Below are 18,747 nucleotides of genomic sequence, written 5' to 3' on the forward strand. Positions count from 1 at the left end.
CACAATCCGCGTAAAACTTCAAAGTTAGAAAAAAACTGAATGGCTGCGTCTCAAATGTGCCCCTTCAACATCCACATATACCTGGCAAAGGTACATACGCAGTGATGTATCCTGGATTTGTGCTGCCCTAGGCATGCCGGGAGCCGGAATATGACGTCATATTCTGGCTCCAGGTGACCGACATCACTCTGCGGCGCGCGAGGGAGCTGAGCAGAGAGCTCACTTATCAGTGCTCCCTCGCCAGCGCCAACTGCCCGCCTGGCTTGTCAGTTAGCCGCAAGGCTAACAAGACATTTGCCCTGGGCATTTGGGAGGCGGCTTTTTTTGCCTTGTTTGCCTCGCGGCTAATATGTCCCTGTACGTACGGGGGTATTGCTGTACTCAGAAGACATAGCTGAGCAACATATGAAGTATTATACAGTTGTTGCACACATAAAGTTTGCAAAATATACTGTGTAAACTCACTTTGTGTGTCAAAAATGCAGAAAAAACTCTTATTACCACTACACTTGGTACAAGCTAGCAGAAAAATTATCCCACGCTAAGGTTCAAAATATGCCTTTTGAAATACCCTGGGGTGTCTTCTTTAAGAAATGGTATGCCTTTGTGGGGTAGTTGGATTACATAGCCTGCTAAAATGGGACATAGACACAGCGTAAAAATTTAAAGTTTGAAAAAAAATGGAATGGCTGTGTCTCAAATGTGCCCCTTCCATGTCCACATATACCTGGCAAAGGTACATATGGGGGTATTGCTGTACTCAGACGACATAGCTGAGAAACATATGAAGTATTATACAGTCGTAGCACGCATAAGGTTTGCAAAATATACTGTGCAAACATACTTTGTGTGTCAAAAAGGCAGAACAAATGCTTATTACCACTACACTTGGTACAAGCTAGCGGAATAATTATCCCACGCTAAGGTTCAAAATATGCCTTTTGAAATACCCTGGGATGTCTTCTTTCAGAAATGGTATGCCTTTATGGTGTAGTTGTAATATGTAGCCTGCTCAAGTGCTCCAAAGTGGGACACGGACGCATCAAACCCCCCCCTGAAAATTCATACTTAAAAACCTAAACTTGTCGTCACGTTTCTTTTACTGTAACTTCACAAAATAGTGTCTAGGTCATACATTGGGCATATTGTTTTGCTCAGAAGATTTAACTGAGCATAATTTGGGGGTTTTTATGACAATGGTACATATTAAGTGTAAGAAATACTTACCATATATGTAAAAATGCAATTTTTCCCCCCTCACCACAAACATTGACATAAATTGGTGAATAAATGGTGACAAGTTAAGGCACAATATATGCTATATAAGAAACCCTGGGGTGTCTGCTTTATCAAATGAAAGCCCTTTGTGGGGTTACTTGAACAGTCACACTGCTATAATACCCTAAAATGATACATAGGCCCGTCAAATCCATCTACGAAAATTCTAACTATAGAAGCGGAAATAGCCTTGTCTCTTATATGGCATTGTAGCTTTTACAGAAAAGTGCCAAAGGCATACAATGGTGGTATCGTTATACTCAGCAGATGCAGCTGAACGCAATATGGGGTTCTGTGCAGGAATATCACACACCAGCTTTACGAAATACACATTACAAAAACCTTGTTATATGTGTATATGCCAAAATTTAGAAAAAACACAATTTTACTCAAATATTTAGCAGAGATTGGCGATGAAATGTGCCAAGTAAAAAGTGTCAAACTAACCTTAGGTAAATAGCCTGTGATGTCTACTTTATATAAATACCTATATACTTTTGTGTGGCGATTTTTTTTTTTTTTTTTTTTTTCCTGTGATGGCTACTAAACCTAAAAGACAAACATACCAACTTCTAAAATTGTTGCAAATTGAAATTTTATTTTACTCCTTGTATTTTGTGACCTGTAGTTTTCAAATTATGCTGAAATCCTATACATATTATGTACTCTATAAATCAAGACACATAAATTAATTTATTTTGAATTACATATTCTAAGCTGGACATTTTATGCACACGCTATTATTGCCAAAACTGTGAGAGAAAAAATATATATTTTTTATTTTTTTTTATTTTTTGGCATTTCTTTATAATTAACCCCTTCCCGCCAGTTACGACGTGCTATGCCGTCACGGATTAAGTGGGCTTTAAAGCCGTTGTGACGGCATAGCACGCCGTAATGGCTTTAAGCCCTGGAGCGCCCGGGTTACTTACCTTCCCGGCGCTCCGCTTCGGGAGGACTGCCTCACAGCCCAGGCAGCCCTCCCACGGCAAATCAGGCCCCCGGGGGTCATGTGATCGCTCTCAAAGAGCGATCACATGGCCCCCTATAGCTGGCTGTGGATCTGCCAGCAGGGGGACTGTCTAAAATATTAGACAGTCCCCCTGCTGGTGGGAAGTATAAAAAAAAATATATTAAACATGTTTAAAAATAAATCAAATGTATTTATATATATAATATATGTATATATATATTATATATATAATATATATGTATATTATATATATTTAACGTCATACATAGTGTATTTTAATACTAATATAAGTACATATATTAGTATTAAAATACACTTAGAATGACGTTACATATATATAATATACATATATTATATATAAAAATACGTATAATTACAATAATAAATAAAATAATAAAATTAATAAATAAAATTTTCAAACAAAATGTAATATAAATTATATATACATATGTAATTTCATTCTAACTGTATTTTGTTATTAATATATATATATTGGTAACAAAATACACTTAGAATGACATTCTATATATATCTATCTATATATAAAATGCAAATAACCGCAAATATATATATATATAGATAAATACATATAATTACATAAAATATTACATTAGTATACACGTAGAATTTAAATACCTATAAATGCATATGTATTAAAATTCTACGTGTATATTTAAGTAATCTTTTAACATAATTAGGTGATTTGATTAATTAAAATTTGATTGACATGCCTGACAACACAGGGAGAAAGTGCAGAGAATTTAATTCGCAAGCACTATATTTGACCCTGTAACTCCAAAACAACATAAAACCTGTACATGGGGGGTACTGTTTTACTCGGGAGACTTTGCTGAACTCAAATATTAGTGTTTCAAATTGGTAAATTGTATTACAACGATGATAATTTAAGTAAAAGTGAAGTTTTTTGCATTTTTTACAAACGAACGGCACTTTTATGGACTATATTATTGTTGTAATATGTTTTACTGTTTTAAAACACTAATATTTGTGTTTAGTGAAGTCTCCCGAGAATAACAGTACCCCCCATGTACAGGTTTCATGGTGTTTTGGAAAGTTAGAGAGTCACATATAAGGCTTGCATTTCATTTTTTTTACATTGAAATTTGCCAGATTGGTTATGTTGCCTTTGAGAGCGTATGGTAGCCCAGGAATGAGAATTACCCCCATGATGGCATACCATTTGCAAAAGTAGACAACCCAAGGTATTGCAAGTGGGGTATGTCCAGTCTTTCTTAGTAGCCACTTAGTCACAAACACTGGCCAAATATTCGTTTTTTGCTTTTTGAACACAAAAACAAATATGAACGCTAACTTTGGCCAGTGTTTGTGACTAAGTGGCTACTAAAAAAGACTAAACATACCCCACTTTCAATACCTTTGGTTGTCTACTTTTTAAAATGGTATGCCATTATGGGGGTAATTCTCATTGCTGGGCTACCACACCGTCTCAAAGGTAACATTGCCAATCTGGCAAATTTCTATTTGAAAATGGAATGTTCTATATTTGACCCTGTAACTTTCCAAAACGCCCTAAAACCTGTTAATGGGGGATACTGTTGTACTCGTGAGACATCGTATTATGGCATTCACAGCTAAAATGTCAGACGGAAATACAAATTGTAAAAAAAATCTTATTTTCTCACATTTTTTTAAAATTTTATTCATAATGAATTATGTTCCATATATGAATAGTTAATGGTAAATTAAAGCCCTGTTTCTCCTGAACAAAATAATATATAATAAGTGTGGGTGCATATAATTTGAAAGAGGGGAACTACGGTTGAACAGACATGTAGCGCAAATTCTAGTTTTTGTTTACGTTTTGTTTTGATCAGAACGTGCACTATTGACTCCGTCCTGAAGGGGTTAATGAGAATGTATCTATGTTTATGTGACATCAAATTAAAGCCCTGTTTTCCCTCTACAAAACAATGTTTAATATGTGTTGGTGCAATAAATGACAGATGCAAATTGCGTTTGATTACCAACAGCAAAAATGGCGTGTGTCCTTAAGCGTAAGACAAGCTTCTGAAGCTGTCTCCTTAAGGGGTTAAGCAGCACACACGTATCTGAACTATGCCCCTTACTTGTAGCACATACCAGATTAAGTTATATAGAAGGTGCCCCCACCCTTAAGAGTGCATTGTTGTTACTTTCCTACTTAGATTTTATGATTGATAGTTTTATTTATTTTTATTTTTTTCTTGCACAGGCTTATGTTTCCTATAAATTTGAGCAAGGATTTATATGATAAGTTCAGGCAATGAGGTCTCATTTAATTTAAATCATGTACCTTTCTTTAATTATTGCTTCTTAACAGATTTTATTTAGATGTCTTAAATCTTAGTCTTGGCGCCTATGATGCACATTTGGACTACAAGTTTAAATCAGATTATAATTGTTAAACTGACTTTAATCAGTAGATTCACGTGCTATGTAGAAATGGAAGGGTGTATGACAACCTAACCAAAAGGTACTGGAATTATTGCAAACCCCTGAATATTTGGCTAAAATCCTTGTGCACATGCTAGTTTCTTTCATTAATTAAACATGCCATCTTTACTGTTATATGGATGTCTAATCCTTTCCAGAATTCAGAAATTAGTTTTGCACTTGTTCAATGTGCTAATTGTCTCTTCCAGGTTTTTTGTGTTATAGGACTCCTGGAGTTGTTGCAACGTATAAACAAAGTTTGAAGTTTTATTTTACATAAATTTACCAATGCATTACCCTAAATCCTTATGCACACTTAAAGGACCACTCTAGTGCCAGGAAAACATACTCGTTTTCCTGGCACTAGAGTACCCTGAGTACCCGCCGGGCTCTGGGGGGAGGAAGGGGTTAAACTTACCTCTTTCTCCAGCGCCGGGCGGGGAGCTCTACTCCTCCTCCTCTTTTTCCTCGCGACGTCATCGGCTGAATGCGCATGCGCGTCAGGAGCCGCGCTCGCATTCAGCCGGTCGCATAGGAAAGCATTCATAATGCTTTCCTATGGACGCTTGCGTGCTCTCACTGTGATTTTCACAGTGAGAAGCACGCAAGCGCCTCTAGCGGCTGTCAGTGAGACAGCCACTAGAGGCTCTGGAGGCTGGCTTAACCCTCAGAATAAACATAGCAGTTTCTCTGAAACTGCTATGTTTATAAAAAAAAGGGTAAAAGCTAGCTGGACCTGGCACCCAGACCACTTCATTAAGCTGAAGTGGTCTGGGTGCCTAGAGTGGTCCTTTAAATAACCTGGGGTGTTTAGTGCGCAATCCTTAAGTACCACAAATTGCAATTCCTGGTCATTAAAGTGTAAGCTCGGGGGGCGGGGCCAGACCGCCAAGATGGAGGGTCGCAGGAATGATCGGCTCCTGCAATACTTCCCATATTAAGCTGACATACCAGACTTTTATTGAATTTAACGACCCACAGCCACGACCATCAGGGAGCACGGGCTACCGGGCCCGGGGAGAGGCTGGCTCTGGGAGTTTCAGTCCCTCGGGGGAGAGATTACCGCTAACTCAGGCGGTACCCTATCCGGCGGTGAGTGGGGTAGACGGCCGCCGCCCCACTATCCTGCCCAACGTGGCCCGATAGGCACCTTCAGCAGGCCGGACCCAGTCCTGTTCCCCCCCCTCTGGGCCGGGGGGGTTATCCCGGTCCCCACGGGAGACAGCCGCACGAACAACAAAGCCCAAACACCAGCCCAGCAATGAAGTGCAGAGAAGGCAGCACTCGGTAAGATGGCCGCCAACTCGCAGCCACGTGTGTACCACAGACCCAGATAACATCCCTGTATTCCTTCCAGGATAAACCAGCGGGCCCCTTTGAACAGCTTCTGATGAGCTGGGCTACCTATGGGACTTACCTGCTACCACACAGCCCCGCATTTGGGAGCGCACGCCTGGCAACCACACTGGCATTGCCATATCCGTCAAGAAGCAACACAGGGCAGATAAACACATAACAAGTGCCTGCCACAGCCACCTACACGGTACCGGCAGAACACAAGCTCCTGCCAGACCTGGGAACCGGCACCACATACTTCAGAATACGCCCTGGAACCCGTGGATCACTACAGCTTCAAGACCAGCGTGGCAGAAGACATATTTGACTCTCTATTTTTTCTCTTTATCGGTGGTGTTACCACACATGCTTGTCACACGCAGCAGCCTCAAGACCTGGACTATATACCACCCCCAGACCGTAGAGGCAACCAGAGGGACATGACCATAGAGGATTCATAGCTAGCCAGATAAACTTAGCATATAGTTGAATCTCAGCAGAACAAGTATGCTTAGCTCACCAGAGTAGCTTACTATATAAATGTTTTTAACATGACATGCCTGCCTAGCTCGCCAGAGTAGCTTACTAAATAAATGTTTTTGACATGACATGCCTGCCTAGCTTGCCAGAATAGCTCACTATATAAACGTTTTTAACGTGTAATGTCTGCCTAGCTTGCCAGAATAGCTCACTATATAAACGTTTTTAACGTGTAATGTCTACCTAGCTTGCCAGAATAGCTCACTATATAAACGTTTTTAACGTGTAATGTCTACCTAGCTTGCCAGAATAGCTCACTATATAAAAGTTTTTAACGTGTAATGTCTGCCTAGCTTGCCAGAATAGCTCACTATATAAAAGTTTTTAACGTGTAATGTCTACCTAGCTTGCCAGAATAGCTCACTATATAAACGTTTTTAACGTGTAATGTCTGCCTAGCTTGCCAGAGTAGCTTACTAAATACATGTTTTTGACATGAAAAGTATGCCTAGCTTGCCAGAGTAGCTTAATACCTAAACAATTTATATGAATGCCTAGCCTGTCAGAGGAAACCTTCGACTGAAGGCGACTCCTAAATAGTCTCAGAGCACACTAAGGCACACGCGGACAAGCAGCACACTTGGGGCTCGCTCTCAACACTTTCACCAGAGCACAGGGCTAGGAAAGCACCTCAGGCATAGCATTTACGGAAACTAGCATAACATAACCACACAGCAACACAACTCACAACGTCAAATAGCTAATGCTAGGACAAATGCACATGAACTACTCTCCCTCTTTGTCACTCCTCTGCTTTCTACTCTCTGACATGTCCATACAGATAATCAACTAAGCAAGGACCAAAACTATAGTAATACTGACTGAAGTACAAACGCCTCCCTCCTGTGGGGTAATGCTGTAGACCCTAGCATCACCTTAAGCGTAACTGTCTTTGTCAGATGAGCATTTAGCCAGGTATGTCTGGCGCAAACTACTGTTTTCACAAAGCCTGTTATTTTCATGTTGTACAAAGTAAAACATGTGCTGTTTAAACTGTTACACTATGTAATGCCTTGAAGACGCTTGCAGTTGCTGTTGTGGCTCTGCACGCCTTTGTCAAGCTATGCACAAATAAAATAAAGAATTTAAAAAAAAAAAGTGTAAGCTCACCTGCTTCGTCAAGGCAAACCTCTTATGTGAGTCCTGCACTAACAAACCAATTTAATACAATCAACTGAAACACAACATGAGAAAGAGAGCTGATTACGTGCTGGTATTTTGACACCAAACTCAAACTGTATTCACACCTACTGACTGGGCACACACATGCAACCGTACTATCATACGTACAACACAACATTTATTGGGTTAGTAATATATTGTTTTCATTCCCCTAGTTCCATCCTAGTTTGACATTTAATTTCTCAGTTCCATTATTAATACACGTGGATCCATGAACTGATTACTTTCTTGATCATGATACAGTTTGTTGTGCCCCAGTTTTATATTTGTTAAATGACTGTTCAAGCATTGCTGCTTTTTTTTTTTCTTTTCCAGGGTTGGGGTGTGCGACATATCACATTTGTGGACAATGCCAAAATCTCTTATTCGAACCCCGTCCGGCAGCCTCTTTATGAATTCGAAGATTGCCTGGGCGGAGAAACATCAAAAGCTCTGGCAGCTGCTGCAAAACTTTTAAAGATATTTCCTGGCGTGGTGTGTACAATATCTGTTGGGACATTAGCAAGGATGTAAATGTGGGGAGGATAATAGCTTTTTATGTGGGAAGAGGTGTGCTAGAATTGTAAAGCACTAAGGAATCTGTTGGTATATAAATGGCAATAATAATAATAATAATAATAAAATGACTGTATATCAGTCTCCTGCTTGCTAATGTAGTCATTGATAATGTAGAAGTTCTGCTTCCATATTAGCAATGTAAATTGTATCCATAGTTGGACAGCATTGATAAGCTAAGTTTTTCAGCCAATAGGCTCTGCCTATCACTGCTATATGAATGTTGACAACATTGATATTCAACATTAAAGGACCACTATAGTGCCAGGAAAACATACTCGTTTTCCTGGCACTATAGGGTCTCTAGGTCCCCCCACCCTTAGGGTCCCCCTCCTGCCAGGTCTAGGGGGTGGAAGGGGTTAAATCTTCCCTGTTTTTCCCCGCCGGGCTCCCTTGGTGCTGGAGACTCTCCTCCTCCTTTTCGCGTCATCGGCTGAATGCACATGCACGGCAAAAGTCGCGCACGCATTCAGCCTTTCTATAGGAAAGCATTCTCAATGCTTTCCTATGGACGCTGGCGTCTTCTCACTGTGAAAAACACAGTGAGAAGCGCGGAAGCGCCTCTAGCGGCTGTCAATGAGACAGCCACTAGAGGCTGGATTAACCCATAGGTAAACATAGCAGTTTCTCTGAAACTGCTATGTTTACAGCAGAAAGGGTTAATCCTAGATGGACCTGGCACCCAGACCACTTCATTAAGCTAAAGTGGTCTGGGTGCCTATAGTGGTCCTTTAATACAAATACAGCAGGGACTCAGTCTGCAAACTCCTGACAAGTTTGAACAATTTTTTCCGATAATTAGATCCAGAACCAGGGGACAGCGCCCACAACTACTAAAATGTCTTGAAATTGTCAGGATGCTTACTTTGTCCCTTTAATAATTTCAGGAGAAATATTATTATTATTATTATTATTGCCATTTATATAGCGCCAACAGATTCCGTAGCGCTTTACAATATTATAATAGAGGGGATATAGCTATAAATAGGACAATTACTAAAAAAAACTTACAGAAACGATAGGTTGAAGAGGATCCTGCTCATACAAGTTTACAGTCTATAGGAGGTGGGGTGTAAAACACAATAGGATAAAAATGCATGAAAACATTGTCATAAATGGGAATCTCTGCCTGTTAAACATGGATTGAAAACATGTGCTCATGCCATCTGTGCAATTTGTTAATTTGTCACAAATATAGACTAAATTGAATGTAAATTAGAACAGACCTGTTAAATGTATGTTTATTTTTAAACCACAAATGTCAATAACAGTTAGGCAGTATCATGGGAGTCGTGGGAAATTATAATAAGCTAATTATGGAAATCACTTGGCCATAGAATTATTGCCAGTCTGCCTATAGTTTCATCACTAGTATACTAGAAGGCTAGTGACACCATCTCTAATGTGTCTGGTTGTAGAGACTGTATACTAGTGTTGCAAACTTTCGTCTACACTTGTTTTGTGATTTGACTATTAAAATGTTAATATTTTAAAATGATCCCAGTCTGCTCATTAAATAGATTGCAGGTGTCGTTAACTATGGTAAATGTAAATAACTCAACTTTACAAATAAGCAGTTTCCATTTATTTTATTTATTTTCTACCGCACTGTGTTTTTCGCCCTATTTAAAGAGTTAGCAGCCTCCTCTGCATTTAAGCAACACTTAAACTGATGCAGATCCTTCATACTTTTCTCACAGCTCAAACACAATTAATGAGACAATCTGGTGTCTTCAGAAAATCAGATGTAGCCAACCACAAGATTGTCAAACTTTTCATGACACAAGAGTAGACGCAAAGTAACAAACCATCAAATTAATGTAACCTTCATTTAATCCCTTCCGCCTGCTCAAAGCAAAAAGGCAAAAAAACAAACAAATCCGAAGCGTGTATGACACTCATGGATATTTGTGGTATATTAACAAATCATATTTTAATACCATAGGAAACACTTTAGAATTAACTCCTTAATTTCCCCCCCTTTTTTAGGTTTCAAAAGGATATAACATGAGCATCCCTATGCCAGGACATCCTGTGAATTTTTCCGAAGACACATTGCTCCAAGCACAGACAGATGTTGAGAAGCTTCAGAAGCTTATTGGGGAACATGATGTGATATTCCTTCTGATGGACACCAGAGAGAGCCGCTGGCTCCCGACAGTCATTGCAGCCAGTCAGAGGAAGGTACATGAGTGCACTACACCATACATTATTTCTGCTTGGCATATACTTCTGAAATTGAGAGTTTTTTTATAAAAGAATTCATGAACTAGAATATGATTTTGAGTCATAATTGAATGCTACTTGACAATTCAGCCTGAAATATAGTATGGTCTCTGGTTTAATCAAATTCCATTAAAAGAAAATATAAATGTTAAAAGATATATAAAGATTTAAAAAAAAAAAAGCACCTTAGAATGTCTAGCATGCTTCTCGGTACAAAAAAAGCTCCAACAAAGGTCCTTAACCAAGCCGTTAAAGGAAAGGAAATATGTGTGTACTCCAGTGGGTTTATCTGGATACTGTTTCTGAGAACTTCTACGGAGCAGAGAGGTAAATCCTTTAGCCAGAAAAAAAATGGACTTCACAATCCATCAATTACCATGCTGGAGCAAATGCTTGCAGGGCTCTTTAATATCTATTTAAATTGAAGTTATGTTTTGTTTTTATTAGTCTAGAAGAAAAATACAATATGAAAAACATTTGAAATAGTTTTGCATACATCACTTGACATATTCACTAACACTATCTATCACATTAAAGCAGCATTTCCCAATTGGTGTTCTGCAGAAACCTGGGGTTCCGTGAGAACTCCATTGTGGTTCCGCCAAAATGTCAATGTGTCAGTGTGTGTATCTGTGTGCCATTATGTGCCAGTGTGTGTATCTGTGTGTCAGATTCATACACACTGGTCCATACAAACACAGATGCAAACACTTTGACACAAAGATACACACACCTTGACACACCGATAGATACATACATACATACACACACACACACAGATACACACTCTGTCAGGGTGGGTGTATCTGTGTATCTGTGTGGTACTATGTGCCTGTGTGTGTATCTGTCTGTGTGTCAGATACATACACACACAGATTCACATTGACACACAGATACACACACTGGCACATACAAACACAGATACACACCTTGACACACAGACACACACCGGCAAATGTTTTTTTTGGGGGGGTGGGAAGGGGCAGGTTACAAAATGTTGATAACACTATGTCGTAGCTATGACTAAGATGACACACACTTATTGGTAATGCCAAGATCATGATGAAATATAATTTTTTTTTGTTTATTGATTTTTCATTTTCAGTTGATACATTTTAGAAACATTTCTGGCTTAGAATGCAAAAAATTCTACAGCCGTGATGAAGTACATACACATTCATACTGATCCATTCATACTGACTAATGCAGACATGGATTCTCATCCTTCAGTCTCCTCCACATTCAATGGATCCAATTCCATGAAGATTCGATCCTTCTTTTTATACCATGGTTTCCAATTTTCATTGCTCATCTCCGGAGTTAGATCATTGTTAATAGAATAGCACTTTTCATTTGAGCTTGGTATTCTAACTGAATAGATAGATCCATAAAATCGATATTTTATTTAGAATTCCATTTTTATTTTTTTTTAACTATTTGTAATTTTAGAGTTAGAATCATCTAAGCACAGTATCTGATTTTACCTGGTAAGTTCTTTAGATTTGGGGCATGAGCTATATTTGGTGTTACTGTTTCATCAGCTCATATAGAAATGAATGCAAACATTCTGTTACAGGCTAATTTAATATTTTGCAATCCCACCATAGGTGGGAGAATTAAGCCATGTCTTCTAAACATATCCAACGCTTATTATTGTATGAATTAAACATTTTGCTTAATCTTTCTAGGGTTACGTACCATTTGAAAAAAAGTTTTAAATAAACTTCTAACAAATTAATGTTATAAATGACTTACTGGTTTTGTAAACTTAATTGCTGATATCCAATCATTATCATTCATGTTTAAACAACTCTCCTCTTTCCACATTTTTATTTGGGTCTGTGAAGAAAAGGGTTCATGAATATCAATGATCTCATATGTTGTTCTACCCAATTTAATTTTTAGCTTTCCAGAAAAAAAAGCTGATGAAGCTTCATGTTATGTACTGCAAATAGCTAGAAATAAAACAAAAATAGGTAGAAAATAGTGTGCCCTCCACCTACAAGAACTTGTCAGATATTCTCCCAGGGAAAACATAGAGAAATTGAAGGAATGGTGTGCGGAGAAGCGAAATGCATACAGATAAAACAGAAAATATAAATTAAAACATGTATTAAACCACAAGAAAGCAAAAAAAAAATTGAGGTCATAGAGCATCCAACTAAGGCATTCGGTTTAAGCTCAGCTTGAAAAAAAGGCTTTTTCCATTGCAGCTGTTAACCCGGTGGGAGTAATTGTTTCCATGTATATTATGCCCTGTCATCTCTTTGCTTGAGAAAAGTCTTTGCAGTAGAAAAGTGTGTCAGTATTAGCCCGATTGTCTTTTTAATAAGTAGTGAAAAAGGCATTACTGAACAGATATGAGTTATATGAAACGGTTGTGAATGGCAAACTGTAACCTTACTTTTCATGTGGCCTCTCAATGATTCACCTTCACAGCAAAACTTGGACGATTATTGCACTTTTTAATGACTGTATTGCTGCCAGTTACTTAATGATTAGAGTTCTAGCGGAACTGACTTTCAAGCCAGATGATTCATGCTTCACTAAATCTGCAATGATAATGCCCTATTCAAGCCACCCGTAATTATGATTATTATTTTCAAGGTACATTTAGTGAAGAAAGCGTTTCTGGAAAAGTACAGGTGGGATTTTGTGGGTGGCTCTTAGATGTTTCCACAGAGCCCCTAATTTATTTTTTTTTTGAGGGGGGGGATGCGGGTTACAGTGGATGTGACAAAGGACATTTTGAAAAGTTAACTCATAACTGCAATTGATGCTTTTTGAACATTAAGTCAAATTTCAAACGCAAAATGTTGCATAGTTGCACAGGGTAAAGTTGTTCAATAATTTTGTAAAATAAAAAGTGTATGAAGACAAAGCTCATTTTTTTTTTTTTTTTTTTTTTATTAAGTGATCAAACTAGAGATTTTGAAATGGAAAAACAGCAGACTAAAGGCTAAAAATTAAATAAAAGTATAAAAGGGAAAAAAAGGGTTTCGCCAGGCATCTTTGAGAGTTAGCTGTCGGGGTGTGTGTCTGAGAAAGGTAAATATCTAGCAATGAAGTACGTGTTTTTCAAAATGGAGGTGTGATCTGAGAGACTGCTGTAACTTTTTTCATTAACACAATGTTTCACATCTTGGCATCAGACAGCAAGATCAAGGGAGAAAAGCATACTATTTCTGGCAATACACACATCTAGACCACCAAACACAATTCAAAGGTTGTTGGCTTGTGTGATAGTCTCTCGGTATAGCTCTTCTGATGAAAATAGGGCCGTCTTGGTATCATGTGTACACTTTGCAAACATGGGATGGGCAGCTGGTAACTCTTGGTTAGCATTAGAAAAATGCTAATAGCAGGACGGTGCAAGGGGTCTTCAGACATTTGAACCACTTCAATTAAATAAACTAGTTACAGTGCCCAAGCAATGTCTCTATAATCTCCACGGTGGAGGACACATGTTTTTTTTTTCAAATAATTAGCTAATGCTCTTCTACTTACCACGCTCCACTAACAATTACTGTGTTTTCAGCATTGTTAAAAGGGCACTCTAAGCAGCATAACGACTCTAGCTCGATTTAGTGGATGTTGTGGTTGGCGTCTTGAATTCTACTATTACCAGTTCTGTTTTGTTTTTTTTTATATTCTTTATTTGTGGTGTGCAGAAATGTACATGTACACATGTAGTTGGCCACGACAGCCGAGATAAACATCTGACAAGTATACATGATATAGTTTCACGGCACATAAAAAAATAAACAAAATACTGCACATTTTTCAATCAGAATAAACAATTTGAACTAGTCATTTTTCATTCTCCAAGCTATGAGCATGCTGATGATCTATACATATGAGGCATGCTCTATGTAATCAGGTTATGCCCTTCTAAGAAAAGACACGTAAGATAAACCTGCTGTAGCGAAAGCCACTTCGCCACTGTGTTTTGGAGGGGGCTGCTTGCCCGCCTCTTACCGTGTGACTACGGTCCCTGGGCGATTTAGCCCTTTATGCACGGTATTTGGGCATACTGTGTTTTATCGTGCGGCTACTGGCCCTTTAAGCACAGTGAATGGACTTTTATTGTACTGTGCTGGCCTTTTAAAAACAGTGTATGGACATACTGAAACTTTTTGGACACTTCCTCTTCCCCTCCCCCGGATCCATTGTTCTCCAGCAGGGTGTTGTCCCAGGGACAAGGAAAAGCCATGCTTGCAAGTGAAAACAAAGGACTTCGACCTAACCGTTAAACCCCTGAACCTATTCAAGTGAATTTTGGATATGTTTGTCCCCAAGTTATACTGGTTAAAATAATATAAGTTTTATGTATGTACGATGTTAACTCACAAAGTTATAAAAATGTATAAAAAGTGTAACTTTTCAGCTTGGAGATAATTGAGTAGATACAGTAATTGACTCAATTATCTCCTAAGCAGAGGGGAGGAATATGCTGGGTGTGTTTCTATTGTCCCATTGTGTCTGATTGGCTGCTGTACTTGCATTGTATGTGTTGTAATGTGTTTATTGGTTGTTCTGCAAAACCCTGTGAGCAGTACTAGGTTTTGTGGATTGTGAATAAAAAGGGCTGCAAGCTAGCAGCCAGAGAGTTCTATTTTTACCCTCAACTTGAGTCCTGTCTCTTATTGGGGGAATCTGCTACAAGGGATTGCTATGCTAGGCATATTCCCTTGCTATAATCACTGAGCTCTTGTAAGAGCTTGTTCCTGCTTCGTTCTGAAGGGAGATAGCTGCAGCCTGCGGTGCTTATGGTGTCTGGTGGAGTGCTTGGAGTCCTCTGGAAGCGCTAGGAGCATCTTTCAACGGAGGTACCCAGTCGGGGTGCCAGGCGATCCGTTACATTGGTGGCAAGCGGTGGGATGGCGTCCTAGTGCGAGGAGAAGCAGCTCAGAGACACCAGTAACTTGTGGAGTTGTGCAGCGTCCCTATCTTCAGCAACATAATGGAACCAGCAGTGGCTACAGCAAGCATGGCGTATAGCTACTCCGTACTAGAGTTTGGCACGATGGTAGGGTTGCGCCTGAAGTTTTACGGACCCAATCCAGAGGAGAAATACGTGCGGTTTGTGTGGGACATGGTGACCCGGAACCTACAACACAGAGCGTTGAGGGAAGGCCAGTGGGCACGTTGGGAGAAACTCCAGCCACAGGTAGAGTGGGACGAGGAAGAAACCGAGGTGGCCGGTGGAGATGGGACCGAGGTCTCTCTACCGGCCCTACAGGGATGCTGGGCACCCGGCCCAGATCCCCAGCGGCAGTATGTTTTACAGGGAGGGGAGACAGTCGGTCTCACTCCCCAGCGGCAGAATGTGTTATTGGAGGAAGAGACAACCGGTCTCCCTCCCCAACAGCAACCAGAGGTACCCGAGGTAGAGGACCTCATAGACTGGTCCTGGGAGGACCCCCTGCAGGCAGGTGGAGATGGGACCAAGATCTCTCCACCGGCCCTACAGGGATGCTGGGCAACCGGCCCAGATCCCCAACTAGAGCTGGAGTTACAGAAAGTGGAGAGCATCGACCTCCCCCCCCAGCAGCAGCCGGAGTACCAGGGGGAGGTAAGTGATATTTCTCCTCCCCAGTCAACTCCTTTGTTCCCTGACCCCCCAGCAGAAGAGCTGGCAACTGGGCAGAGCGCCGCTGGCCTCTGTCCTCCCTTGTTTCCTTCCCCTGAGCCTGACTTTCTACAGGCTGCCTCAGCGGAAGAGCTGGCAACTGGGCAGAGCGCCGCTGGCCTCTGTCCTTCCTTTTTTCCTTACCCTGAGACTACCCCAGCTCTGACCCCGGAGCAGAGCACATCGGGCATCTGGCCCCCAAGTACTCACAGCCATTTGCCCAGCAAGGCCGAGGGTGCCACAGTTTCACCCCACAACTTGGGACCTACAGGCCAGTATGACTTATTGTTGGGGGGCTATTCTGTGAATTCTTTATTGTGGGGGGGCTACACTGCTAAATTTGTTTTGTGGGTTAGACCCTCTGTGAACTATGTACCGGGGGTGGGCCATTCTGTGAATTCTTTATTGTGGGGGGGCTACACTGCTAAATTTGTTTTGTGGGTGGGCTACTCTGCTAATTTTGTTTTATGGGTGGGCTGCCCGACTAATCTAGGTACTGACCGGCAGAAGGTCAGGTACCTGGTTAGTCTACCCCCGAATGGGAAGATATGTAGCGAAAGCCACTTCGCCACTGTGTTTTGGAGGGGGCTGCTTGCCCGCCTCTTACCGTGTGACTACGGTCCCTGGGCGATTTAGCCCTTTATGCACGGTATTTGGGCATACTGTGTTTTATCGTGCGGCTACTGGCCCTTTAAGCACAGTGAATGGACTTTTATTGTACTGTGCTGGCCTTTTAAAAACAGTGTATGGACATACTGAAACTTTTTGGACACTTCCTCTTCCCTGTGATGTAATTCCAGTAAAATACAAGTTTAGCAGGCTAAGATTGCCACAAGGCATATGTATGTATATGTGTTTGTAGTATCAGTTAGTTAATTACACGTAGCTAAGATACTGTTATCACTGTACTGACCAGGTGCAGGAATGTAAGAACTGGAATTACGCGTCCCTCTCCTTTGTATCAGATGAGCCACGTGGTTAGACCGGATGGATGAGTTTAGACTCTATTTATTAAATAGGTTAAGGGTATGTGTGGGTGTAGTTAATTGTGGGAGGAGCTACAGTGCTATATAAGGAATGTACTCTATGTATTCAGTACTCAGACTTTGCTGTATTTTGGTGACGCTAGTCCCTCTGAGTCCCGATCGGTGATCCAATAAAGAATCTCTTCCTTCCTGAAGAAACCTGTGTCCATCTCTCTGTGCTTGGCTTCCGTCAGTTTCTCCGGTATCATTTGGTGCATTGGCCGGGAAGCTCATCGTTCAACGGTAGCTGAGAGGCAGAGGCGTGAGACGGTCTATCTTTGCCCACGTTCTCTACGGCTGCACCCCTGAACTTCTGCGTGGACCTCCCTTCGTCTCGGCGCCACTGGTCTGTTGTCCAGGAGATCATCGGCCTCTACGTGAGAAGTGCTGGGGTGTCCCCGTCGATGAGTGTGAACTCAGGTTCAGGAACGAGGAGGTAAGACAACTGCTGTTTTAGACGGCAGGACCCACTAGGGGTATACCGATTGTGCGGTAGGCCCAAAGGGGTTTTGAATCTGTGTATCTGCCCCCTCTGTCGGAGGGAAGGAGCGAAGGCGCACCGCTCGATCGAACGCTCTTTAGTCAGACCGTTTGATTTGGTTAGTCAGGCGGGGTCCTGGTGTAAATAGCCCTAGCCGGACACCGGTGTCTTGTCTAGACTAGCGTTCTAGGGTGTATATTACGTTCGCTAGGTCGGAGGGACCGGGAGACTAAGCGGCGCCTGTGTAAATTCGGTTCGCTAGTTCTCATCCTATCTGGGCTAAGTGGGAAGGCGTGTAAATTTGGAACCCACTAGACTTTTGATAGTGCGACTAAGAGGCGCCTGTGTAAATTCGGTTCTCTAGCTCGCTATATATGTGGTGATTGGGCAGTGTGGCTAACCAAAACGGGTGTATATAGTTTTAGGTAGTCCATTCAAGGTACTGGCCAATAGTTTAGTTGGGAATTGTAAATGTGTTAACGATTGTTTTAGTAAAGTGTATATCTTGTTAGATAGCGCGAGCTCAGCCGTCTAGCGAGAGTGTTAATAGTGTGTTGCTGTATTATAGTGCACGGTACCATAACCCTGTATATTTACTGACATTGTATAATAAGTACTAATCATTGTCGTCCATTGCATGTTTAACACCATAACCACTAATAATTGTATTGTGACCTTAACTTGTGCTTTGACCTATGCTAACCGTACTGTAACCGCTATTTGTAAAAGACGATGTTACTGGGGTGTGTTATAGACGGGTAATTCGTATATAGAGAATTATAGCGTGGGTGACTGTATAGTTACGCCAAAGGGCATAATATTGATTATATAGTGACTGGTGTAACAGCTGTGTGTGTACGGGAATTCCCTGAGTGTTTATTGTTATTGTGTACGTTTCACTTGGTAACCGTACCACGTGGTGCTGTTGCCAGAGGAAACGGGTGTGACTGTTGAATAGTACGCGTGTATAGTATTCGTTGTCGACGACGTTCCATTGTTAAGTATGGGTGCGTCGCAGTCAACGATTCCGGATCCCTTAGGTTGTATGGTGAAGAATTTTAAAAAG

General features: G+C 40.9%; 1 protein-coding gene across 1 annotated transcript in view; it reads left to right on the forward strand.

Annotated features, from left to right (window-relative positions):
• The window catches only part of ATG7 (autophagy related 7), a 260,635-nt gene that overhangs the window by 52,655 nt on the left and 189,233 nt on the right, over nucleotides 1–18,747 (forward strand). The window contains exons 12-13 of the mRNA XM_063426931.1: nucleotides 8,078–8,236; nucleotides 10,307–10,501. Of these exons, the coding sequence (XP_063283001.1) occupies nucleotides 8,078–8,236; nucleotides 10,307–10,501 (354 nt within the window). The remainder of the gene's footprint in view (nucleotides 1–8,077; nucleotides 8,237–10,306; nucleotides 10,502–18,747) is intronic.

Source organism: Pelobates fuscus, chromosome 7, assembly GCF_036172605.1.
Source record: "Pelobates fuscus isolate aPelFus1 chromosome 7, aPelFus1.pri, whole genome shotgun sequence".
NCBI lineage: Eukaryota > Metazoa > Chordata > Amphibia > Anura > Pelobatidae > Pelobates > Pelobates fuscus.